Here is a 27,170-nt window from a genome sequence, read left to right on the forward strand (position 1 = left end):
TATTGGAACGGTATCATATTAAATTTGGAAACTATAACGAAGCCCCTCATTTTTTAAAATGTAATCTTAGAAATGCCCTTACTATTAGCAACTGCCCTCAATTTTGCACTTGGAAAATGGTTGTGCCAATATTTTTTGCTAAACGAAGGTATCAACGGCTAGAACATCATGCCAACAATTTTTTAAAATGACCATTATATCCTTTTACAGTGCCTTTAGATCCTGAAACACGTTGGATGTGCAATTGCACGGCAATAAATGCAAAGGAAGTGGTAATATTGGCCTCCTTTTCTTCCCCGGGCCACCCCCTCTAGTGTATTTATAACTCCGCTCTTACACTACAATCGGATGGCCCAAGGAAGAAAATGGGGCAAATATCTCATTTCCCCTTAATTATCATAGAGAAGACCTGACATCAGCTGTGGTCGACACTAATTCTTGGGATCAATCCTCACCCTTGATCAACATCTTATCAACGGATAATATTGATTTCAACGCATGCCATGCCTTCTCGTTTTGCCCTAGCAATTTAAAATCCGAAAAAACACTAAAAGGCTAGATAGGACGCAAAGAGTAGGAAGAAACAAAAATAAATAAAGTTCGATGGCACTTTCCCTTCCATGGTGGGACCATTTTGCTTCCCGCAACCTTACCAATGCTCTTCCACCACCTCATGAATAATTTCTCTAGTCTCTAGTGGAGTGACCACAAATATCCTAGCGTCAGTTTGGTCATTCGCACTAAGATGAATCAACACTATTGATCAAGGATGGTCTAAGGTTAACGTTCATCACACTAATTGAGATTTGAAATGACTTAATGCATGTTTGGCAACCACGAAAAAATTTTCCTAAGTAAAAATTAGTTCATATCACATTTTCTAAGGCTTTTGCTAGAATAGTAGGGCCCCACAACAAAACCACTCAAACCGATAAACCGAACCGAACCGGGCCATTCGGTTCGGTTCGGTTTTTTATATCTACCGGTTCGGTCGCGGTTATGATTTTCACAAAACCGATTCAATCGGTTCGGTTCACGGTTCAGAAAATATTAATCCGCAAAACCGAACCGAACCGGCAATTGATATGAAAACCGAACCGAATCTTTTTAGTATTTTTTGCCATTCAACATCAAACGGTCCAAAGTTGTCCATTATCCCCAAAATCAAACGGTCCAAAGTTGTCCATTATCCCCAAAATCAAACGGTTCGCCCAATATTAATCCATTATGCCTTTTTCAGTTTATGACTGCCCATTACTTATAGGTAAAATACAGATAAACCGTGAACCGGTTTTGACCGGTTCAGTTTGGTTCGGTTCAACTGCCAATCGGTTCGGTTACGGTTTGGAAAAAATCCCAACCGATGGGATCGGTTCGGCTTAAGAAATTCCCTTAAACCGAACCGGACCGAACCATGTGCAGCCCTATAGAATAGTGGTAGCTGATATATTTTCTGCCTAAGAAAAGGCGCTGACACACCTTGAAAAACATTTCTCAATGAAATTTTTTCAGGAAAAGATTTTCATGGTTGCCAAGCCTGCTTAAAGCGGCTGATAATTATTTTGCCCTCTTTTCTTCCCTGAGCCACTCCCTCTAGTGTATTTAATTTTACATTAGAAGGGGTAGCTCCTTAAAGAAAATGGGGCAAATACATCATTTTTCTTTCAGAAAAAAACTCCAAATTGTAATAGAAAAACCATACCCCTATTATGCTTTTATATATGGAAAGATCTTTTGAGATGATCGATCTCGATACTCCGTGAAGGATTACGATCTTGTCACTGCCAGACGTAGATTGGGCCCATTAATATTGATTCATCTCAAATCAGGCCCACTTGCTGTTGGACCCACCCACACCTGAGTATTCTAGACCGCAGATCTTGATCGCTGAAAAATACCGCTCAAATATCCGACCGTTGGTTTTTTTTTTTTTCTCACGGTAAGGAGGGAGAAAAAACTCAAAGAACAGAAAGAAAAGAGAGACAAACCGCCCAAGTCCAAATAGACACAATCCCGGCCTTGGGAGGCCTCCCCAATCGGCCGCCTATACCTACAATACGCCACAAATTTCCAATAGAACATTGGAGCTCCAACATTGACTATAAAATGGAATCTTAGCAAATGCTATTTTCAACAAGTTCAGAGCATTGCATACAAATGCAAGATGCAGGCTGTAATAGTAATAGTAGTAGACAGGACAGTTCTCAACACATAGGATATTTCACAAAAAATTTCGAGTAGCATTTTCAAGATGGGCCTATTTTCCTAAGTTGAGATGTGCTTACTCAGCTATTGCTTCCACTAACTAGATGTGTGAAGACTTCTGCAAAAAAGAAACCCACCTGGATCGGGTGGCTCGTATATATGCAAAAACGTTCCAAAAAGCAAGCCGCTGGTTCATGTCTTTAGATCATCTGACATTGCTGAAGGTATGCAATTCGTTGTCAGAATATCCCGTGTAGCAGCCTTTGCAGATGCTGTCCGTAGGACGACTATCTGCAAGAAGCAAAGAGAACTCAAGTAAAAGAGAGTTTTATCGACATGGAAACCTACTCTTTACTTTCAGGGTTTCAAGGCAACAGTTCACATCATGGTTTTAAAGAAGGCAATATATCGTTATATATTGGTATCGGCACACTTCCCATATGCCGATATTTGGGAATATTAAGGAACGTTCCGTATAAATCGGACGATATATCGATATCAGAGGAGGTCTGATGGGGGCCTAGTATGGCCGATATATATCGGGACATTCAAACCTTGGTTGGCATTATAAAGCCCGTGTTACATACGTTGACATAAAAGCCATACACCCCTCTATTCTCCCAACAAGCAATCAACAACCAAAGAGAGAGAGAGAGAGAGACCTGCTGGTACTCGAGATCAAACCGCAAAAACTCATCATTACAAGTCTCCACCATGCTAGCCAAGCCTTTCAAATTCTTGACAGGTTTACCATTGAAAGCAAGAACCTACAAGTGCAATAGAAGGTTTTCAGCAACTGACTAACGCGAATATGAAAACAAGAGCAATAACAATAAAAGCAGCATCTGTCTTAACCTGGGTGTTTACGATGTCTTCATAACCAATATTGATATCAGCAGCAAGCACCTGCAAATTGCCAAAGAAAAACACATAAGGGTCCGGGATCCAGAGAAGTGATTAGTGCTTGAGGCATTGGAAAGCTAAATGAAAATTGTGCCGCCAATACTGCATGACACGAAAATCAGAGAGGTTGAACTAGATTCTTAAAGCTAGCTCAAAGTAACGGCTAGAAAAACAAACCTGAGAAACAACCACAAGTTGTTCATCTTTTGATTGTGCCATTGCATGCAAGTGTTTGTCCAGCAACTTTACAGGCGCATCATACTCATAATCCTTTCCGTACTGGAGTGTGAAATTAAAGGTTAGGATGGTAAGACCGACTATGTATCAATAAATTTAACTCGATTGACTTATCCAAAGTGTTACTCGATGAGCAAGGGAAAAAATATGCAGAAAATAGGAAACAATAGCCATAAACTTCCTAATATGACCATGGATCATTAGTCTCTGTTCATGCCAGATCAAGCTCACCAAATGAGTAACAAGTCTTTTCCCTGAACTTCTTCCCATCAGAAATTTTCTTTTTTCTTTAGAAAAAATAGCTGGATACTGTAGCAGGCAAAATAAGAATACGAAAGCTTAGATGTAATCTGTGAAAAAGTTGTCCAAGAATGACAAATTGGGTTAGAGAATTCTAAAGCCTCTTTTACCCTAAAACCTTCTCATGTTCCAAGAAAGGAAACAAAGTAACTCCAAGAATCATAAGATGGATTGTTCCCAAGGTTTTAAATCTCGGTTTCGGTTTCGGTTTCGGTTTCAGTCATCGGTTTCGGTCATCACGAAACCTTGGTACGAAATTTCGGGCGAAATCTTGTAAAAATTTCACCGAAATTTAATTTCGGTGAAATTTCGGAAATTTCCAAAACGTTTCACCGAAACTTTCGAAATTTCGGTGAAATTTCACCGAAATTTTACCGAAACGAAACGTTTCGACCGAAATTTCCGAAACGTTTCGGCAAAGTTTGGTACTTTTCCGACTCACTGTGAATTTCGTTTCGTTTTCCACCGAAACGTTTCGTTTCGGCAGAAATTTAAAACCATGATTGTTCCTACACATGGAAGCAGCTACATCAACAGTAATTTTTTTTCTTTTTTGAAATATATCAACGGTAATAAAGTTATATTCATGTTCCTTTCTCTAGGTTTGTGACACTTTAATGACCAAAATGACAGAACCACACACGCAAACAAACTGAATCACCTGGACACACTGCAACTTCTCTGAGCATGTCTATGTCACAAACACCACCTTTACTACCTTGTGTTAAAAGCAACGTTAATTAATCATTCATAGTCAGTATGTCAACACTTACTATTTACTATATACATCCCTCAGTAGTCTTTTTTAGTTTTTTATCAACTAAACATTTATTATAGGGAAACAAATGAAGACACAACTGTGTCAAGGTTGTCCCAAATAGCCGCCCTAATATTGCCAAGTATGCCAAGGCATGGATATATATTTGTCATTTTATTAAAGGATAGGGGCCCTTTCATCAATAAAAATGCATCCTTGGAAAAGATGGTAGAAAAAAGGGAGGACTGTCAAGGACATTCCTGATACATACAAGTTTTCCTAGCAGCACTCTTATTCCTTTTATCTATTACTTTTATATAGGAAGCTTGGAGCGGTTAGATGACGTAGAAACTTGATCAAGCTCCCTTCTAAAACAATTAAAAGAATTTTTCCATTAATAGCATATGGATATGTTACTGGATGAAAAGTAAGGTCACTTACTAGAAAGAACAGTAAATCTTTTAATGCATAAATAGTTTGGCAGAAGCCATCAATCATCAGAGACATTATGTCCATAACTGAAATGCATTTAGCCCCAAATACTAGTAAAATCTAGGCTTCAGTCATGTCACCTGTGAATGGCATGAGTACTTCATGAGCCATGATTTTACAACTAGGGTTAGAGTCCGAGATGGTAGTGTCATAACTTCTGAATAACGTATTACTCCAGCCTGTCTTCGATAACCACAAGAGCACCAGCTACAGAACCTCTCACATGACAAGCACAATGAGACAGATCTACGAGAAAGTTATTTTGCGGACTTTTTACTATTCTTTGCATTCTTTCAGAGGTTTTCTTATAATTATCCATTTACTGTATCTTTACGAATGAGGCTATTTTACCAAATAGATGTAATGAATGGAAATAGGATGCCCCATTGGACATTATACTCATGCTACCATGAAGTCTCTAATCTAAATTTAACATAATACTAAAGCTACCATGAGGACCTAAGTTTTTCTCTGCTGCTCCATACATACAACTAGTGGGAAATTGGGAAGTGAGATCCCATTCCCTAATTCTAAGACTTTAACATAATATCACAATTGGGAAGTGAGTCCCAAATACATGTATAGCGGGAAATTGGCAAGTGAATCCACAAATACATACATAGTATTTGGGGTCATCCTTAATCCCCAAAGTGCACTTGCAATATTGTTTTCTTGCTATAATATAGTTAATCATTCTCTGAAAAACATAATATCACACTTACTAAGAAAACAGGGTTTCCTTGTGCAGCAAAACTATTATGTATGACTTCTTTACCAGATGGGTGTTTCATCCGCGGATATGAGCAGAGGTTGACCAAGGTAACAGAACCTTCCATGTGCCTCCTGTAGCAGTTTTGTTTCCCAGTTCCCACCCTCCACCACATCAAATTTGAAAGATTTAACTTCACTTTGGGCCTTTGCTTATTGAATAGGTGGCATTCTTTCCCTTTCCCAGTTCCCACCCTTCAGTTTTCAGTTTTCACTATTGCTCTCAATATTACTACCTTTGGGAAACATTTCTCCTTTCCATGAAGACATTTGTTTTTCCGACAGCACTATTCCCATCTTGCTTTTAAAATGATCAAGTTTTGGAAAAGAGTTATAACAATGAAGCTAGAACATTCATTTAATAAAGCTAGAACATTAGTCTAAATTGAGAATGTTATACCCAGTCAACAGCAAAGAAGTAACTATGCGATTACTGATTGAAAAGGTTGTATATATCAGAATACAAAAGTTGACCTGGTTCATTGTCTGTTCATTGAATTGTACTTATTTCTAAATTAAGAGAGCAAACCCTTGCAAAATTTTAACAGAAAGATGCATCAATAACTAAAGCCTCAAGAAACAAAAGGAACTAAACCCTTGCAAACAGAGGAACCCTGCACTGAGATAATATTGTCAGAGAAACCATCCCTGCCATTTACTATGCAAGACAACCATAAGGATCACAAACATAATTTTCTTCTTTAAGCAAGTTGATCAAAAAATTATTAAAAAAATAATCACTAAAACATAAGGAACTCCTTGATATTTAAGAATCAAGGGTTCATTTAGGCTTTTTAGCAGTCAATAATATGAACAAAATTATCTGTTGGCCACATTTTTGTCACCAGCCTTCTACTGATGAAGAAAAAAAACACCAAAAAGCATGAGAAACTGTAAGAGAAGACATTCTTACAGTACAGTATTTACTTGTAAAGCAAAACGGCAGCAGCACCACGTAATGTTAAGTAAAGCACTAGTAAGCAACCAAGGGAACTTCACATGCAAACATTATTGTTAGGGAAGTAAGCATTTACTAATAGGGGTATGACACTACATCGATCTTTACAATGAATATAACTATGCATATGAATAAATTAATCGCCAAATTATACAGATTATTCAACAAAGATATTTTATAACAGCCAATTAGCATTTCACGTTCAATAATCAAAACAAATTAGTTGTGTTTGAATGCAAGAACTCTGTCGAAAAAGGAACAAGCAAATAGCCACAAGAAATTTCTAAAATAAATTAAATTCCAGATGATTTCACTCCATAAAACTGGCTCTTTAGAAACTCGGAGACAAAGGTTGCAAACAGAGATCATTTGAAAACATTATTATTAGTTACCAATTCATGATACTTGTATAGAACAAAACAAAGAGAAATGCTAACACCAAAGTAAACTACCCCACCTCAGAACGAAGATAGGGAACAGATATGGCCGTAAAGACAAATCCAGCTATGATGTAATAGGAAGGAGGCTTCCCTTTAATATGAGCTGGAATGAGCCGTTTGTGGGTTGCAAGTTTGATATTGAAGGAAAGAATTTTTGACTTGCGGAGAACTCTAACCACAGCATTCTCTCCAGTAAACTTTTGAGAAACAAGGTAACTAAAGCCAATACGCTCCCCATGCCTGAAAGGAACTAAAAGATCACCAAGAAATAGAGTGAATATAATGTATACTTACACAAGGGCATAAAAAAATAAAAAGAAGAAAGAAGGCAAGTGCCAAGAAACAACATTGGGACATGTGTCCCGTCATGAAAAAAAACACTTGGATATTTCTCCTACTTGAATAGTGCAACAGCTCATCATACTGTTGGAATAGCAAGTATCATTTGATCCCATAATCCCAAATATTTGTACAGAGCTAATTACCTTTATTCAGATCATACTTTCCAGTCTAAGAAATAGAGGCAGAAATCCATTTAAGAATGAGTGAGTGGTTTTCATTTACAGCATGTGTTATATTAGTAAAACCAAAAGCATGAAACAAACAATAGAAATAGAAAGTGTGAAATCTCAGAATTTTGTGTGGGAAAATAGGTTACCCTATAACTATGATCCATACGAAACAATACTAATACCAGATTCAGGTAGGCATAAGATGGATATGGCCATAGTCATATCTTATAGCATTCGAAATGATTTAATTATTACTTATTAGTACATAGTTGTATTTAATGGATTATAGAATAGATATATGCTCTACAATATCAGTATAATGAATAGTCTATAGGCAACTGGTAATGAGACCATAAATTTAGGCATTCTCCACCATCTCAATGTGTCTTGTTTTATTTGATTTTACTTTTCTACGTATGGGGGTGTCGTGCCTAATTTTAAGGGTGTCGCTTGGATTTTTTTGAATGGTATATGATGCGTTTGGCTTAACTGTGGATATGTTTATGAATCGATGGGAGCATCATAAATCATTTCAAAAATAGTCTGGGATGTCTAAAAGGTGTCCGGGAGGGGTCCGGAGTGTCTGTGAAGTTGTGAACTTGGTCAACTCAAATAATTGACTTCGTGTTTAAAGACTGGTTAGCTTATTTAATAGGTCCTGACACAAGGTTAGAATTCTAGCTCTTCCAGAGTGGTATCTCACTGATGGCTCGGGCCCCCCCGCAAGGAGGCCTTCTTCGCCCTCCACCTAAGCTGCGCAGGAAAGGCCCAAAGCCAATCCCAGGGAACAGTGAAGCTTCATAGGTTATTAATGTGTCTTATGTTTGAAGTTGTTTTAACTTGTTTTAATCATGCTATATGCGCCCATTATTTATGTCACCATTAACCACTATTTATATGTTGAGGGCAGTAGTGTTTATGTCATTTCGAAGAACATCTGCAATAGACATTTGACATTGAAAACTGATGGTTTGCTCTCCTTTATCGAGAGAAAGCTTTAGTTCTCAATTCGCATAATAAATGCCTATCTCATAGTTATTAAAATAAATAGTCTGGATATTTGTTCTACATATTACAGGCATAACACACAGCAATAATAGTGCAACTGCTAATCATACTGTTGGAGTGGCAAGTGTCATTTGATCCCATAATCGCAAATGTATGAGCAGAGATAATTACCATTATTCATACCATAGTTTCCAGTCTAAGAAATACAAGCAGAAAACCATTTGAGAATGAATGAGGGGTTTCCATTTACAGCATGCGTTATATTAGTTAAACCAAAAGCATGAACCAGACGATAGCAATAGGAAGCGTGAAATCTCAGTAGTTTGTCAAGGAAAATAGATTACCCTATGATCCATATGAAACAATAATAATACCAGATTCACGTAGACATAAGATGGATATGGTTATAGCCAGATCTTATAGCATTCGAAATGTTTTAATTATTATTTATTACTATATAGTTGTATCTAATGGATTATAGAATAGATGTATGCTCTACGATATAAGTAAAATGAATACATCTTAGGCAATTGGTAATGACACTATAAATTTAGGAATTCTCCATCATCTTAACGTGTCTTGTTTGATTTGATTTTACTTTTCTACATGTGGGAGTCATGCCTAATTTTAAGTGTATATATGATGCACTGACAATAACTGAGAATATCTCTATCAATGGATGTAAGCCTCAGAAATCATTTGAAAAATAGTATGGGACGTCTAAAAGGAGTCCAGAAGACAGCCGGAGTGTCTGTGAACTTGGTCGACTTTAATAAGTGAGCTCGTATTTGGAGATTAGTTAGCTTATGTAATTCATTAAAGTATGTTACATTTTAAGTTTTTTTAACTTGATTTATGTCATGCTATCCAGGCCCACTATTCATGTTACTATTCACATCACTGATTACGTGTTGTGGGGACTAGTGCTTATGTTTATTTCGAAGAGCATCTGCTATAGACTTTTGATAGTTTTGCTTTGGGAGGCGCGTCTTGTTATCCTTCTTGCCAAATCGTGTTCAAGGGTTTTGCGAATCATAAGGAATTAACTCCTTTTCTTCTCTTTCTTTTGATTTGAGTCAATCTTGTTTTGATTATGGCCAGGCATTCACATTGAGCATGTCACAATTCTGATTGATTGCATTCTAAATCTAACATCTCTCCAACTAATCAACATCATTTGGTAGCAGAGCTTGGATCGATTAGGATTTTCGCAGTTCATGATCATGCCTCCCAGAAGACACGTCAATCACCAGTTTGTGATTTCTGTAAGTTTGAAAGGGGGGCCCACTTGACTTTGCCGAAGTTGGGTTTTGTTTTCTTGTGTGTAGAAATCTTTGGATATTTGGAGTTTTTTTAATGAGTAAAAGTTAAGCCATTTGTTTTAGATAAAACACCAAAGAGGATTTTCCTAATTCGTTAGATTATCTTACGCCAATAGACCCAATGATAGAATGGTCAATGCAAGCCCCCACTTCGTCAGATTGAGGTGGAAACTTTGAAGTAGGTTGTTTGCCAGGTGGTGCCAACGGAGCAAACATCAAGACAAGGTCGACTTTTCAACAGGAAAATGATAGAGACGATGGTCTATTGCCAAATGGAGACGTAGAAGCCTAGGGGGAAGTTTTTCCCATCTTTTGTAAAACCGTAATGTTCCTTCTTTTTTCGCCTCGTAGGCCCAGCTTTTGTCTAAGGCCGAGTGGTCCCCTGTGGAGCTTTTGATCAAGATATTGAATAAAAGGTTTTAAATTTTTTACCATTCAAAGAAAAAATAAGGTTTTAAATTTCAATTTCGGTTTCAGTCATCACAGAAACGGAAACTTTTCAGTTCTGGTTGTAAACTTCGGTGGAAATCTTGTAAAATCAAGGAGACATATGCAAGACTTTAAAGATGAAACTTCACGAAACGCTAGAATAAGCACAAATAGACAGAAACAATCACATAAGCAACACAACTGGTGACAAGCACACTTAGAAACTCCATAATGGTTTTAAAACATCGACAACTAGTGACACGCACTATCTCGCATCTCTGGTAATTTTGGTGCATGCTAAATTTCACATGTAATACATATAAATATTTAAACACAATACATGCACCACAAATTGCATGAAATTCATACATATAATTATGTAATATATACTTGGGATTTGCTACAGTCCATTGCAGAAGGCATTTTGCAGATGGCCTGTTGCATGTGAGAGCAGCCACGCAGGCTCACTTTTCAGCAGATTTTGTCTTCATTCACGAGGTGGCTGCTCTCACATGCAACAGGCCATCTGCGAAATGCCGTCTCTGATGGACGCTAGCAAATCCCTATATACTTATACTAGTAGCAGGAACCAGTTAGGGGCAAAATTGAATTAGTTGCAGGAAATAGGTCAGCGGCAAAACATAGTGATTAGAGGGAACATATTTAATAGTTGGCAACACAGAATTTCTAAAGGAAAAGGTTTTCCAAGAAGAAAATTTCGTGGAAAGAAAACGAATGACAATGGAAAGAAACATGGTTTGTGTATATTATAGATAGTATACCACTATTAGTCTATTACACTTACGCTTTTGTTTATGCATTTCGGTCATTTCGATTTTGGCGGGGTGGAAACGAAAAAAGATTTCGGTATTTTCGTGTCGATTTCGGTGGAAATTTAAAACCATGATTGAATAATGCAAAATGTAAAAGAATAAAAACAGATAGTGTCATTCATTGTATATAAGTATCATAATACATGGCCAATGGCTAATCAATAAAATGTAAAATACGGAATTAATCAAATATCTTAATAAAAGTTCAAAATGCTTACTTGTTCCATCATTTGCAATATCAATTCCATCAAAACTAAGGATAATATCAGATGGCTTCAAAAACTGAGACTCTGGAGCAGTGGGCTCTATTCTTCTAATACGAACACCCTTTTGGTCAAGAGACATCCCCATTGCCTTGCGCAGATCAGGATTTTCCATCTTCTGCCACTCAACGCCAAGATTCGGGAATCCTGACATGAGAAAAGCAGTATTGTAAGGATCCCATCATTGCAGAAGCATAAGAATATAATTGGTCTCTGGTGTCAGTTTCCAGTGACAAATTAAGGATTTACATGACAACGTCGGCCAAAAAAGATACAGAAAAATAACAGTACTGAAAGTGAGTCAATAAGAGTAGTCACAGGAACCATATATATGAAAAAAAGAACTGTCTTGTGTATGATAATACCTGTATATTCTCCCGACTTTTCAAAGTCATCAATGAAGTGCTTAATGACTGGTGTTGGTATGACATATCCGATATTTTCTACATCTTCATGTTTAAGCGACTGAAATGCTATACCGACACATTTACCTTTATCGTTAAAAGCAGGCCCACCAGAATTTCCTGAATTTATAGCTGCATCTATCTGCAAAGCCAACTCATAAACAAGATAATCAGGTCATAATGCAAAACTACATGGTAAAAGAAAATTAAGCTTCAAGAGAAAACTTTGAAACCTAAATCAACTCTACACAGACAAGTTGCACGCACGCACATATATATACACATATCAGATCAATAGGCTGGTGGGCAGAACAAAATAAGAAAACAGTAAATTCCAAGTTGAAACCTGAAGTCCCAGAAGCTCTGTGGAGCCATGGACATAGGATAAGATCTCCATGCGTGACACAACACCACTTGTCACGGATATTGTGTCTCCCCCGATGGGGTAGCCAACAACAGTCACTGCATCTTGGAGTGCAGGTAAAGGTCCAAACTCCACTGGTGAAACTCCTTCCCAAAATTCATCATCACTAACTGTTAGCAAGGCTGCGAAATCACAGAACTATGCACCGGTTAACATTCATACTCTGGAAGCTGAAGTTACCAAATCACATTTGTCTATCAAGACTTGCACATAGACATCTGCAAATTATTCTTCGAACATATTCATACTAAAAGGATGCAAAACATCGAGCACATATCCCTTTTTACAATTCATGTACTTGAAGTGGTAGCACATAGTCCCACAACACACACCACGGCTATCAGAAAGAAATATCACCATGATAAAAGAGAGCTCCCAAGTACACTCAACTCAACTCAACTAAGCCTTTGTCCCAAACTGGTTGGGGTCGGCTAATGAATCCTTAATAAAATTTACACCTTTCTATGAAATGAATCCTATAGAGAGCTCCCAAGTACAATTAATATAAATATATACTATTTTGATTCAATAGATACTATTATTTATCAGTCAGTAGTAACTTTACAAACACATATCACATGAAAAATGCTAATCATTATCTTGTGCTTGTTTATTTCATAGTTTTAATCCCCCCTCTTCCTTTTCACCACCATCGTATAAGACTAGATAGTTAAGTAATCACTTCATGCTGTGTCTAAAATGTTGTGGGTTTTACGGGGAAGCTCAGTATTAGGATGAGACAGATCGACCTTTGTTTTCAGGTCATTGATAACATCAGCAACAGTACTATGAGTAACATAACCAACAGTACTATGTTTGGGCAGCCTAATACCGTAAATTACCACTTCATCCTTTTTGAAGTGGTGAAGAGTAACTTTCAGAGTTTTAAAACCTTGCACCTCGCAAAGAAATGTCCAATACATAAAGATAGAGGAAGTCTGGTTGCAGCGGACCAGACTTCAACTCAGGCTTTTATGGGGAAGCTTGAGTCATGTGAAATTGAAAACACAATTTTGATATTTTGCTCACTGATAATCCAATATTTCGTACTTTCTAAAATGTAGGCACACCACACATGGGATTGAAAAGCAACATCTGATGAATCACCAACAAAAGCATGCACGTCACATACATCATAAAAACAGAAAATGCATGTTCTGCTGGCAATTGGTAGATGCCAAGTAGCAAATGGAATTAAGATATGTCAAAGAAAAAATTGCACTCATATATATTATGAATAAGAAATGATGGCTATGATCCATTTTCTGCTTAGGAGAATGCATGTGTATTTCATTATAACATTGAAAGAGCAACCAAACTAAATAAGTACAGAAAATCAAGGTATTTTCACTAGAAATCATACTCAAGTCCATTAGAACCACATAACGGTTGTTTCATTCTTACATTCGTGAATTCTAGGTTATTGCATCAAGATCTCCTAAGGAAATCAAAGCTCTTCTAATTTTTGAATGAATAATTTACCAAACGAGAAAAGCTTATGCGTCAACATTTTTAAAATATTTACTCAAATGACATCACTTGGCAAGTGTGATCCTAAGGGATTTCCCACCCCAATTCAAAATATGTGAAGAAATTAAATCAATGTGAAGTTCTTTCAAAAGTCAATGCCAATTCAATGCTTTGATGCAGCTCCAAAACATAAATTCCATTGAACCCATTAAGCAATATTTAATTAAATCACAATCAGTAAAATAAGGGAGGCAATTAAATCAATGTGAAGTTCTTTAACAAGGCATTATCAATTTAATTCTTTCATGCAGCTCCAAAACACAAATTCCATTAAACCCATTAACCAACATCCTAATCAAATCACAACCAGTGGTTTTTCTCTGTTACCTATATCACATTCCGTCCCGATCGCAAGCACGGTCGCCAGGTATTTCGAATCCGACCCACGTTTCTTTAGCTTAACCTGAGTGTAATGCTCAACAGAATGCGCATTTGTCAGAACCCGCCGCCCACCTATAACAAACCCACTACTGCTAGAACTATACTGACGCTTCCTCTGCCATGGAAGTGAAAAATTGGGCTCAGTATGAACACAAAAAACCTTCACAACAGCATCCATAGATGGTACGATCTTCAACGGATTCTCCGAATTAAGTCTCTCTGATATGACTAATTCAGAGTCTCCATTGTTCAATACAGAACGAGAACTTCTTCTCAATGGGGGATTTACGAGAACTCCGTTCTCGGGTTTTTTGGAAGGTATTGGAGACTTTGAAGTGATTGGGGACTTTGAAGGCCTACCACGTTTACGGCGCCCGGTTGGGAGATCAGTCTCGGGGATTTCTAGGGTTCCGGTGACTGTGAAAAGAGCATCGTCGGAGGCCGGAGAAGCGGTGTTGGGATTTGTTAACTGGAAATCCATGGTTCCGGTGACTGGTTTCTTTGGCTTTCTGCCCCTTTTTCTCTTTGGCTCTTCCATTTTTGAATTAGGGTTTTTTTTTCACCCTCGTTCTTTTGTTTTCTGCTTGAGAACAGAAACCAAGGAAGACGAGAGAAAACCCTAATTCTAATTCCTCCAAGAATCAAGAAAATAGAAAGGAGTGAAAAGAAAAGGAAAAATGACGAGCGAATGAGAGAGTATCAGATCAATGTTTTTTCGTAACAAAAGAACCCAAAGAAAAAGAAAGGGCGCTGATGAATTCGCACCAGCTGTAGGATAATTAGCGCCGCTGTGATGTTTAAAAGCGTTTAAGTCTGCCCATATCCTCCCTTCAAGGGGTGCGAATTAATCTATAGGGGAGCGAATTTATCATGGCCGCAAGAAAATATAGTAAATGTGATTGCGCGATCAGAGTATTTTTAGGCCATAGATGAAAAGCGAGGGCTATCAAATAAATGGTTCGGATCAGTTAAATAATAGGGTTTTTAGCCTTTAAATACCTGATCTGCAATATATTTTCTAAATTATCCATTGTTAATTATGAAAAAGCCAGATGTTTAATATTTTGAACAATATTTCCAAAAGAGATTTGCTAGGGACCATCGAAGAATGCAATTTTGTGTGCCTGCTGTTGCATGAGAGAGTAGCCACATAGGCTCAGAATTTGTCTTATTCATTTAATTCATCTGTGGTGGCTGCTCTCTCATGCAATAGCCAGCCCACAAAATGCCTCATGCGATGGTCCATAGTAAATCCCTTTGATGAATTAAATGAATAAGACAAATTCTGAGCCTATGTAGCTGCTCTCTCATCCAACAGCTGTTCCGTGAAATGACTTCTGCAATGGTCCCTGGCAAATCCCTAAACATTAAAAGTCTTTTTTGACGAAAATGTCCTTAAATTACTTCTAAAATCATTACTTCCTGCTTGAAATTTTTTTTTTTTTTTTGATGACGTGGGATGTCCCCACGCCCTTCGGGAGTAGGACTAGTCCCTACGGATACATGCAACGACCCACTCACCACTGGTATTAGGTAAGTCGGGGGCGGGATTCGAACACTCGGTGGGTAACTTTCTGTTTAAAATTGTGCAGCCTTGAGCGCCTCTAGCATATGAAAATTCATTGCATTTTAGGGCACTTTCGGGAAAAAAAAGTTTAGTATGATAAGTAACTATTACAAATATTTGAAAAAAAAGGGGAAAGTCCTAGGGTCCAACGCAAAAGGCATTTCCCAAAATAAACATTTTAGCTAAATTATTATTCTTATAGCTAATCAATATATATTTTTCAGATGGGGTTGATATCAGCACTACCATATTTTGCTAGCGTCCATGGCAGAAGACATTTCGCAGATGGGTTGTTGCATGTGATAGCAGCCACACAGGCTCACTTTTCAGTAGATTGTCTTCATTCATGAGGTGGCTGCTCTCACATGCAACAGTCCATCCACGAAATGCTTCCTGCGATGGTCGCTAGCAAATCCGTATGTTTTCATCGCAACGGCCGTGAGAAGCCAATTAAAAGACTGAAAAACAAATTGTGTAGTGTTATTATTAAAATATGATAGAGGGGATATCAGCCCACTTTCCACATAAGAGATAAAAACCCTTTTGAAATCCATGATGGTGAAATAAGAGCACAATTGGAGAAGAGAAATGTTGTGAAGACTAGACTAATAGATGAAGTGATCCTATGTCTTACCTTGTAGAATGTATGTTCGGCATTGGATCAAATTCGTGTGGGTTTCCTCATGATGGTCTAGATTTTCTATGTGGGACCCAACGATTGATCTATAGAATTGGTGCAAAGAAAGGGCAACTTGTGCCGAATAAAAGGAGACCATGGGGCTACAACTCGGGAGAGCTTTAAACAATCCCAATGAATCCTCCATCGCATACATGCTCTCAACTTGGAAAATGATTTGGGGAGTGGCACACCACAACTGTTGGCTTGTTGCACTAGTGTTTAGTGTTCGAGAGATTGATCGGATCCGTTGATACTATTGGCCGCCATCACAAATCATGCTTATTTCCCTTGGTCCCACTACTCGGATGATTCAAGTTGATATTGGCAGTGCTATATCAATCCGCACCACAGTTGAAGTTGTTATGGGAAATTATATATTTTCTTCTTAAATTTATTAATTAAAGGAGCTCTGAACAATGACTTAATAATAGGTGGTTAGACTCTATAAGAGAAGGAAAAAAAGTAATTCTATTGGGAGTTTTACATTCTGGAATGGTTTTAATATATCAAATTTACAAATTTATTGGAATATATCAATATTGGAGGTATGTTGATACTGATATATTGATATACTAGTATTCGGGCTCCATGCTATGCATGGGTGTAATATTTTGGGCCCCACCCATCAAAACATATGTAAAATAGTGGCCCCCACCACATCAAAAGATTACGCTAAGTGGTGGGCCCTACCTGATTAGTGGGTTTGAGTAGATTTGGTGGGACCCACTACATCAAAACGTTGCATGGTGTAAGGATGCCTCTCTCTTTTTTTTTCGTTGCAAGTGGACTCTTGTAAGAGATATTTCCCAGGATAAAAACAAACAAAGGGGTGTCCTGATAAAGAATGTCAAATGTTGTAGATTAGTTGGTGATGTTGCCACCCAAAAAAATTGCCATTTCCACTCATATCAGTTTGTCCGTAATCTAATCTAATCTAACTACTATATATAAAGGCAGCTAAGTTCTTCCACCCTTTTGTGTTAATTCCAATTGAATCCCATTCATTTTCTACCTATCCTTTTTACAAGAGTATATGAAATTATGTATTTCCATTAGGCTCTGTTCACTTGATTTCCCGGGAGAGGAAAAGAAAATGTTTCCCGGGAATCTGACGTGGCATTAGGAAAAGAAATTCAAGGAATCTGTGCAGGAAAAGGTTTCCCTGGACTGTTTCTGGACTGTTCACTTGGTAGGAAAATGTTTCCAGGGAAACTGTTTGCCCTTCTTTTTGCACTAGTTTCCCAGGGAAACGAAATCCGTGTCTTTTTTTATTGGAAATGAAATCGGGGTGGGGGGAATGGGCTTTTCCATGTCATTTTTGACTTATTGCAGAAATTCCACATGTGTAATTCTATTCTCACTGGAAAGCAAGTGAACACCAGAATTCTGTCTTGTCAAGGAAAAAAGAGGCTGTTTTCTAGAGATTTGATTTCCAGGTAACGCAAGTGAACAGAGCCTTAGGGTAATTTTGGCATTTCCTGCTCCTTTCAAAAGTCAAAAAGGGTTCATTGCTCTCTTTTGCAAGGATTTGCTAGCCACAACCGACAAAGGAATTTCGCCCTATGTATGTCGCATGTGAGACCAGCCACATAAGCTCACTTTTCAGTAGCTTTTGTCACGTTTCGTTGGATAAGTTTCTTCATTTCGGGAAAAGCTATTGCTTCGGATGAAGGGCGATAACGAGTGGGACAAGCGGAATTCCTGTGAGGGGTGTGACATGTTGAGACGAGATGCTTTTATTGGATTGAAACTTTCCGAGAGCGCAAGCAATTAGAGTGGATGGGAATAAATCTATCCAGTAAACGAGTGTCACGTGGCGATGTTCTGTATCATTTGGTGCAACTTGTCCGGATCGTGTTTGAACTGGTCTTTCTTTCTGTGGGGCCCGCTTGACTCTCTCACGATGGTTTGGCAATTTTATACTCGAGATGCTAGGAAGAAGCGCGTGTGGCCACTTGTTCAGGCATTACTATCAATTGATGGGTCCCACAACAGGGCATGGGTATTTAATAGAGACAGTCGATCTTGCAGATCATCATTAAGTGATCCATATTCGCGTCATGAAATGTAGAACGGACATCCCATTTTGAGGTAAATAATTACCATTTAACTTTTCTTGGTGGAATTACCCCAAAGCAACTGGTATAAATGAAGGAGTCAGAATACACGATCAAATTACTTGTGACTGAGGGTCAAATCAACGGATCAGGAAACGTCCACGTGGCATTGAACTATCTAAAGTGATCGCCGGTCTTAGTGCTCTTATACAATCTTACTTGGATAGTTAGGATCACCCAGTTATTTCGCTTTTTTTTTTCTTTGCATTGAACTATCTGAAGTGAGGCTTTCCAAGAACGGCTTAGATCAGCCATGGTTTGATTGATGATTGGTCATGAGGGCATGTTTGAAGTCATTAGGTGCGTCATCCCTGGGGCTTTTGTATCCCTCGTCGTAGAAATATTTGCTTGCACAGTTTGTCAACTTGCACAGTTTGTCAAAAAAGCATACAAACCCAAGCACTATTGAGATCATTAGGAGCGCCATGTCTAGGCCTTCTCAATCCCTTCTGCCAAAAATATTTGCTTGTGCAGTCGGTCAAAAAACATACAAATCCAAGAACTACATGCCGTTTTCTTCTATCTTGTTTCTTTATTGATAGAGGAATAAATCTTAACAATCAAGTATTTCAAAATGACCTGTTTATTTTTTTTTCTAATTTTTGAATGAATGAATGAATGTTCTATACTGTATATAAGATTTCAAAATCTTATCTATTTGTAATTCTCAATTCGGTTTGATCATGCCATTGAAAATTTATATATTTGCTATCCAGTCAATAGGTATCAAAATGCATTTTCAAACAACTTTAATGACTGAAACTGACATATTTATCATTTAATCAAATATGGCTTTTACAGTTTAATGTGCAAAAATATAAAATACTTCAATCGCAACGTGCATTTTTCCTGGTCTAGAAAAAAGAAAAAGAAAATGAGTATTATCTTCTTCTTCTTTTACATCTTTCTAACAGTGTGTAAAAGGACCAACTTTATGATGTCATGGCTTACTAATGTAATAATGTCATCACACGCATGCATCCATGTGATGTATGAAAAGATCTGGGGTGAGGGAAATGACAAAGCTATCCCCTTGCTGAGTATATGTTTAGGGAAATGATATCAGCACAGCTATGTTTTGATATTTTTACTAATGCATCTTGTCTTTTAGTATTTTTTTTTTTATGGGTCTGTCTTTTAGTATTTAAAGAGCTGTCAAAAGGTTATTACACTTCTCCACAAGCTCTAAAAAAGGAAATTAAAAAACAAAAGACAAGCCGGGTCTGTGCAAGTATTAAAACACGGTTGTGCTGATATCATTTCCCTAAGTTTATATTTTATTCTGGGCATTTTAGTATTTATTATGAATTTAATTACTGGAGTCTATGATTGCAATAAGCTTCTGTGATGTTCCCTAGCAAATCCCTAGCAATAATAGAAGAATTAGTATTTATCAACATTTTAATAAAGTGTGAATCATAACGGCATATTTTTCTGGCAATTCCTCGCTAACTTTGTCATATTCTCTTCTCAAAGGGATGGTTACTAACCTTTTCCACAATGAAAGTATGACTGGTCCCACCTAGATTCAATGATCATAGCCCTTGGACTAATGAAAAAATTTTCTAGCATTCTTCCCATTTCTTGTAAACGTAATTAGAAAGAAGCTTAGCATTCTTTAACCCTTTTAGTTTGGATTTGCGCCATTTTCAGTGCGAAGAAGAGTCTCTCCAGGCAATTATGTTTAGCACATTTCACCCCCCTAATGTAGAGTGAAGAATGAGAAGCGTTCTTCAATCTACATTAGGGGGTGAAATGTGCTAAAAAAAAGAAAGAAAGAGAAGCGTACAATCAAACAGGTGGTACCTTTATCGTACCACCTTTCATCATATAATTTCTTGAAGAACAAAGCCTAAGTTGGCATCTGACATGTTAAAATATCAGGAAGATAAGTGCTACTAGTATTTGATAAAGTATCAAATAGGACAAACTAACCCAAGTGGAAGTGCCTAAATTCCATTACATGAGCCTTTGTGGACGAACCCCATGAAAAAAAAGACATGTTTCTATTAAAATAGCTATTTCTTATAAAGCTTCTCCCCTCATCTTCCCCATTTACACTACTATTAAGTGATTTCCACAATCTTTGAAAAAGAGAAGCCAATTTCTATTAATTTCAAATTGATTTCTACTGGAATTGCCAAGAAGATTTTTATTTTTTTCCGCGGATGTAACCAACATGGTTGAGAGCAACTTTTGCGACATAGAAGATTATGTTCTAATCTCCATTCCAAGGACCTTGAGATGCCAAAGGCATTTGACTGCACATGTGCTCTTCGCTGATTTGATGAAGTATCCTACATTCCTACAGCCGAGGGTCCACCTCCAAGCACGACAACGCTCTCGACGAATCTGACAATGATCTTCCCTTATCATGGATCTTAAAAAAACAGAGAATAGGACTAATAAGGCCATGTCCGTTTGAGATTGTGGCAGCCGATTGTAATTATTGGACTAAAAAATAATGTAATTTTGAATCCAGTAATCACAATCGGCTGCCACAATCAGCTTCCACAATCCCACACAAACAGGGACTAAGAAGGGAAAAGATAATACCTTTGATGCGAGGACGGTTGCAGCCTTCAAAGTGAGCCGTCCCAAGAATATCTGGTTGAGGCCTTAAAATGTGTTGAGTCGGTGAAAAATCAAAGAAAATTGCACAGGCGCCATGGATTTCTGCGAGAAAAAAGGTGAAAGAAAAACATAGTGAGATCAAGAATAAACTAAGCGTAGTTAAAGTAATGAAATGAAAGAGAAAAAATAGACAAAAATCATGTTTCCAATGAAAGGGAAGGAGGGTACACAAAATAACAAACCAAAGAAGCTTTAACCGTAGAGGGAAAGAGGCCCGAAAGCTTGCAAGTTGCAAGTTGCACAGTCGCAATTGATTTCTGCAAGAAAATCAAAGAAAAGTTAGAAAAGAGAGAGAGAGAGAGAGAGAGAGAGAGAGAGAGAGAGCAGTGGTTCATTTTCTAAAATAAATAGACGAAGCCCACAAAAGGTGAGGGGAAGAATCGTTAGGGAGAAAAATGGTAGAAAAGGAGCATGGGCATGGAAAATGTGGTAGAGATAGAGAGATGAGGAATTAAATTTACTGCTGTAACGTGCCAATTAATTCCTAAATTAACCAAAAGTAACTGCTTAATTAATGCAAAATTGAACATATAAATTGGGAGAAGAAATGTTTTTAAGGGCAACAAATCCTACTATGATCAACGTTTTATGACGGAGTATGTCTGTGAGAGAAGAAAGAGACTCGCTAGAATAGGCAATAAATCTGGTACGTGAAATTATGGCAACCAAATCCGTCAATTCAATTTTAAAATTAAAACCTCAAATCAACCGGCAACCAAATTCAATTTGTAAGGCGGCACCCAAATTAATACTATCAAACTTTATTTTAGAGAAAAGTTTTTCAAGAAAAAATTTTCTTGGAAAAAAGACGAACGACAACGGAAAGAAACATGCTTAGTATCTATGTATGAGTGCTGCTAGGGAGGCCTATAGGTAGTACGCATTCGCCCCTCTTATAAAGTGAACAGTGGGCAACTTTAACGCTTTTTGACGTCAAAACATGTTAAAAGGCGGGTGAACGTACTGCAGGGAGGTGAAAATATCATCGCCCTTCCTTCATTGGTCTTTACAAATGATCTCAATGTGAACATTCACCTATTCAAACTTTCAAAGTCTCATAATTAACTTAGAAAAAGTTTCAATTGTCGTTGATGCCGGTTTAATTCAATGATCCTTGCCCATATTTCTAATAGACCATGTTTAAGGTTCTACCAATAGAAGCTAAAGAATTGATTTTTGGCACTACCATGTTTTTATAATTGCACAAACTCTGCATGTCCTTTCGTTTTTAATTTTTAATTTGCTTCTAAGAGCTTTAAACTCTGCTTGTCCTTTCGTTTTTAATTTTTAATTTGCTTCTAAGAGCTTTAAACTCTGCTTGTCCTTTCGTTTTTAATTTTTAATTTGCTTCTAAGAGCTTTTTTAGAACTGTAATAACTTTTGACAAGAGTTTAAGTAGCAGAGGAAAACAGTTCCAAAACGGGATTCCATTTGGAAAATAAAGATTAAGGTGAAATTGACCAACAATTTTGGTCATTTCCACATTGTTTTTTTGCATTTTGTGGGGATTCGATCTCACTTCCTTGTCTTCATGCGCAAGTGTCACGACATAAGCTTCCCTAAGCTACCACTAACAAATTAACAAATGAAAAGTAATGACTTGCATAATTCCAAAACATAAAACTAAGTATCTAGAACATTAACTTCCAAAGAGTAACTTCCAATGGAGGAATACCAGTGGGTGCAAGAAAGCTTCATGTATGTAGTAAATTTCAAAACAATGGGTAGTCCGACGGTCAAGTCTATCTTGCAAGCTCCCAAAGAAGAAGTAAATGAGTAGAGCAAATTCAAGTGGTCAAGCTTATATTTCCAACAACATACGGCGCACCTGAGGCTCAAGGGTGATTGTTAGGGGGGGGGGGGGGGGGGGGTATGCTAACAGTGATAAACTTTATAGCAACTTCCCCAGATTAGTGATCAAAACCAATGAGCATACTCTCCATCTCTCTCTCTCTCTCTCTCTCTCTCTCTCTCACAACTACAAGTCCAATCTATTGTGGTATGGGTATTTTTTGGGTGTGATTACCAGTCAAAAAATTCAGAAGGGTCAGGTAAGTTTGCAAATTTCCTTGTCGTACAAAATGAGTTAACCAAACATTAAAAGAATCATTTCGATGAAGACCCACACCTAAGGATTCTAGACCGCAGATCATGATTGCTGAAAAAGTGCGCTCACATATCCGAAGGTTGGTTTTTTTCCCCTGCAGTAAGGAGTGAGAATAAACCCAAATAATAGAAAGAAAGGAGAGACAAACCGCCCAAACCCGAATAGACACAATCCCGGCCTCTTTTTCTGGGGGGGGGGGGGGGGGGGGGGCTCCCCAATCGGCTGCCTATACCTACAGTATGCCACAAATTTCCAATAGAACATTGGAGCTTCCAACATCGGCTGTAAAATGATATCTTAGCAAAATGTTAATTGAAAAAGTTCAGAGCATTACATACAAATGCAAGATGCAGGATCTAGCAGTAGTAGTAGGAGACAGACAGTTCTTCAACACATAGGATGTCACAAGAAATTTCAAGTAGCATTTTCTCAATGGGCCTATTTTCCTAAGTTTAGAGGTGCTTACTCCGCTGTAGCTTCCACTAGCTAACGCCGATTGTGTGAAGACTTGTGCAAAAGAGAAATCCAGCTGGGTCGGGTGGCTCGGATATATGCAAGAAATTCCAAAAAGCAAGCCCCTGGTTCATCTCTTTAGATCATCTGACATTGCTGAGGGTATGCAATTTGTTGTCAGAATATCTCGTGTAGCGGCCTTGGCAGATGCTCTCTGTAGGACGACTATCTACAAGAGGCAAGGAGAAGTCAATTATAAGAGTGTTTTAGCTACATGGGAACCTTACTATTTACTTTTTTGGGTTTCAAGGCAACAGTTGGCATATCAAGGTTTTAAAGAAGGCAATACATGGTTATATATCGGTTATTGGCACCCTTCCCATATGATGATATTAGGTAATATTAAGGAATGTTCCATATAAATCTGCTGATAGATCTATATCGGAGGGGGTCTGATGTTGTCGATATATATCAGGACATTCTAACCTTGGTTGGAGTTATAAACCCCACGTTACAAACTTTGACACTTCAATTTCCCTGATTTCATGACAACTGGCATACCCTGCCACATCCAATGTGTGCCAGGAAAAATAGTCTATTCTTCTTCTTTTTTTCTTGAAAGATGATAAGTTTCATTAAATAAAGTGTAGGTACATAGATTAGGGACCAGTAGTCCCTTGAACACTATATTGTAAGGTTAAAGGATATTAATCCAATAGCCATAGACACCAACCAAAAAACATCCTAGGATTTTCCTTGGAATTCCTTCACTGCAGAAACCTACTGTATCTACAAGCCTCTCCAAAACACCCGAGTTCAGAACCAAGAATGGACCACCAGGGACCTACTGTATCTACACTAACCCATTAGCATTACTTTTTCTATGAACATTTGCTTAGTTCCCTCCTAAGATAAACAATCTCAACTTCCAATTCCTCCTGTTTAGAGAAGAAAACAATGGCAAATTCAGGTACTGATACTTCTTCCATCGAATCCGATTTGAGAGCAATAAGTTCCTCTAACTTCCTAGTGCAGAGGATTTGATTTCCTTCCGAACTGAAGCGGCACACTCTTTTCTCATCCTTCAAGCAGTCCTTGAAGAAAGGAAGCTTATAAACCGGTATACAGATATCCATAACGTTGTGGGTGCCTGTCAAAGGGAAGAGCTCCTCGACATTTTGCATGTAATCCTCTTTGAAATGTTTCCATTGTCTTTTGATGGAGTTTTTGACAATCTCTCTCGGAGTTGGTGATTCAATGGAGGCTTTGTCTTCATCATACCTCAAAGCTTTGATTCCTTTAAGGTTTTCTCCGTCTTTCTTCGTTTAAAAGTCCGAGCCTCTGAGGGAGTGGATGCGCTTGAATTCATTTTGTTAAACTCTGCAAAGATGTTTTCCTTTCATCTTCCTAAATGAACCCAAAAGACTACTTTTTAGTGGGAGTGGAACGCCCCTAACTGCCTGTAATTTGGCTCCACTATTTAGATACAACTGTGTGAAACAAGTAATTCTACCATATTAAAGAAAGATAAATGTGGGTACCCTTCCTTTTATCTTTCCAACAAAACTATTCATAGAGGGCCTCATTATCGAGGAGGCCGCATCTCCCTTATAATGTAGGCGGCGACAAAGACCTAGTTGTCACTTGTCAAGAAAATATATTCAGTTTCGTCCAAGAGGACACGCCCCCAGAAAATCTAGAGTCTACTAGTTTCATCTAATTCCATCCTTAAGATCCCCACTATAAAAAATTCTCCTTTTACCCAACGCTTATAACAAATGAGGAGAATTAAGAACTCTCCTCCAGATTTGTTGCCCAAAGATTTGCTGTAAAAGTTTACACTTCTTAATCATTCCTCGGTTAGTTGGAGCCTGAATACCCATTCCTTTTGATTCATGCCCAAATATACCACTCATGAGGGTCCCCAACACCCTCTTTGCTTTTGTATTTAAATGAGTACTTTCACACATCAAAGGGGCCGAAGTTCGGCGATTTACTTTGTTCTTGCAAAATTGACCCCCCTGTCCGAGGGACACACCTTTATGAGGTGGAACAGATGTCATTGGTATAACGCCATCTACCGTCACATGAGAAGCTTTCAAAGGAGATTTTGAAGGGTCTGTGCATGTGAGTGTTTGGGAGCTGATATTCACAACTCCATATTTCAGCATTGGTACACCCCTCTATTCTCCCAACAAGCAATCAACAACCAAAGGATATATATATATATATATATATATATATAGAGAGAGAGAGAGAGAGAGAGAGAGAGAGAGAGAGATAGAGAGAGAGAGAGAGAGAGAGAGAGAGAGAGAGACCTGCTGGTATTCCAGATCAAACTGCAAAAACTCGTCGTCACAGGTCTCAACCATGCTAGCCAAGCCTTTCAGATTCTTGACAGGTTTACCATTGAAAGCAAGAACCTAATAGTACAATAGAAGGTTTTCAGCAACTGACTAGTTGGAATATGAAAACAAGATCAATAATAATAAAAACGGCATCTGGCGGCCTGTCTTAACCTGGGTGTCTACAATGTCTTCATAACCAATATTGATATCAGCAGCCAGCACCTACAAATTGCCAAAGAAAAACACATGCGACCATTCCAAAAAAAAAAAAAAACATGAGGGTCGGGAATCCAGAGAAGTGATTGGCGCTCAAGGCATTGGAAAGCTAAATGAAAATTATGCCGCCAATGCTATATGACAAGAAAAATCAGAGAGGTTGAAGTTGAACTAGATTATTAAAGCTGGCTCAAAGTAAGTAACGGAAAGAAAAAACAAACCTGAGAAACAACCACAAGTTGTTCATCTGGTGATTGTGCCATTGCATGCAACTGTTTGTCCAACAGCTTTACAGGCACATCATACTCACAATCCTCTCCGTACTGGAGTGTAAAATTAAAGATTAGGATAATAAGACCAACCATGTATCAATATATTTAACTCGTTTGACTTATCTGAAGTATTACTCGATGAGCAAGGGAAAAAATATGCATAAAATTGGAAACAATAGCTATAAACTTCCTAATATGACCATGGATCATTAGCGTCTGTTCATGCCAGATCAAGCTCACCAAATGCGTAACAAGTCTTTTTCCTGAAGTTCTTCCCTTCAGTAATTTTCTTTTTTTCTTTAGAAAAAATAGCTGGATACTGTAGCAGGCAAAATAACAATATGAAAGCTTAGATGTAATCTGTGAAAAAGTTGTCCAAGAATGACAAATTGGATTAGAGAATGCTTAAGCCTCTTTTACCCTAAAACCTTCTTATCCCCCCCCCCCACCCACCCCCCCTCCACCCCCCGCAAAAAAAAAATTCAAGAAGATAAGATGGATTGTTCCTACACATGCAAGCAGCTACATCAACGGTAATAAAAGTTCTATTCATGTTCCTTTCTCTAAGTTTGTGACACTTCAATGACACAGTGCAACTTCTCTGAGCATGT

The 27,170-nt window shown here is 37.9% G+C and overlaps 2 protein-coding genes and 1 long non-coding RNA gene across 4 annotated transcripts in view; all 3 read right to left on the reverse strand.

The window, feature by feature from the left end:
* Window positions 1–2,067: 2,067 nt before the first annotated feature.
* On the reverse strand, window positions 2,068–14,952 carry LOC143879341 (protease Do-like 9). 2 transcript variants are annotated; one of them, XM_077381692.1, is made up of 10 exons: window positions 14,113–14,952; window positions 12,178–12,377; window positions 11,793–11,973; window positions 11,383–11,574; window positions 7,078–7,310; window positions 3,577–3,654; window positions 3,286–3,387; window positions 3,061–3,111; window positions 2,868–2,972; window positions 2,068–2,496 (listed from the first exon to the last, which is right to left on the reverse strand). In XM_077381692.1, exons 1-10 carry the CDS (start codon window positions 14,702–14,704, stop codon window positions 2,398–2,400), a joined length of 1,833 nt encoding a protein of 610 aa, XP_077237807.1. In that variant the 5' UTR covers window positions 14,705–14,952; the 3' UTR covers window positions 2,068–2,397. The 2 variants fall into 2 exon arrangements, with proteins under 2 accessions (XP_077237807.1, XP_077237808.1); XM_077381693.1 differs by lacking the exon at window positions 3,577–3,654 and having other exon boundaries at window positions 14,113–14,951.
* Window positions 14,953–20,428: 5,476 nt separating this feature from the next.
* LOC143878249 (uncharacterized) lies at window positions 20,429–21,467 on the reverse strand. Its single transcript, XR_013250905.1, has 3 exons — window positions 21,346–21,467; window positions 21,086–21,205; window positions 20,429–20,909 (listed from the first exon to the last, which is right to left on the reverse strand). It is a non-coding gene; the product is annotated as an uncharacterized LOC143878249 (long non-coding RNA).
* Window positions 21,468–23,558: 2,091 nt separating this feature from the next.
* The window catches only part of LOC143879342 (protease Do-like 9), a 28,976-nt gene continuing 25,364 nt past the window's right edge, over window positions 23,559–27,170 (reverse strand). The window contains exons 6-9 of the mRNA XM_077381694.1: window positions 26,509–26,610; window positions 26,243–26,293; window positions 26,042–26,146; window positions 23,559–23,952 (exon numbers count right to left, since the gene is read on the reverse strand). Of these exons, the coding sequence (XP_077237809.1) occupies window positions 23,854–23,952; window positions 26,042–26,146; window positions 26,243–26,293; window positions 26,509–26,610 (357 nt within the window). The 3' untranslated portion in view covers window positions 23,559–23,853. The remainder of the gene's footprint in view (window positions 23,953–26,041; window positions 26,147–26,242; window positions 26,294–26,508; window positions 26,611–27,170) is intronic.

Source organism: Tasmannia lanceolata, unplaced genomic scaffold (genome assembly GCF_043159265.1).
Source record: "Tasmannia lanceolata isolate RefF3 unplaced genomic scaffold, GAP_Taslan_0.1 ptg000006l, whole genome shotgun sequence".
Lineage (NCBI taxonomy): Eukaryota > Viridiplantae > Streptophyta > Magnoliopsida > Canellales > Winteraceae > Tasmannia > Tasmannia lanceolata.

Excerpts from the sequence above, each read along its gene's own strand:
- LOC143879341 (XM_077381692.1), bottom strand. The coding sequence starts at position 14,704 with ATGGAAGAGCCAAAGAGAAAAAGGGGCAGAAAGCCAAAGAAACCAGTC. Across the intron at positions 12,378-14,112 it reads CGGGACGGAATGTGATATAG|CCTTGCTAACAGTTAGTGAT; the intron begins GTAACAGAGAAA and ends GTGATTTCGCAG. Across the intron at positions 2,973-3,060 it reads AAGACATCGTAAACACCCAG|GTTCTTGCTTTCAATGGTAA; the intron begins GTTAAGACAGAT and ends TTGCACTTGTAG.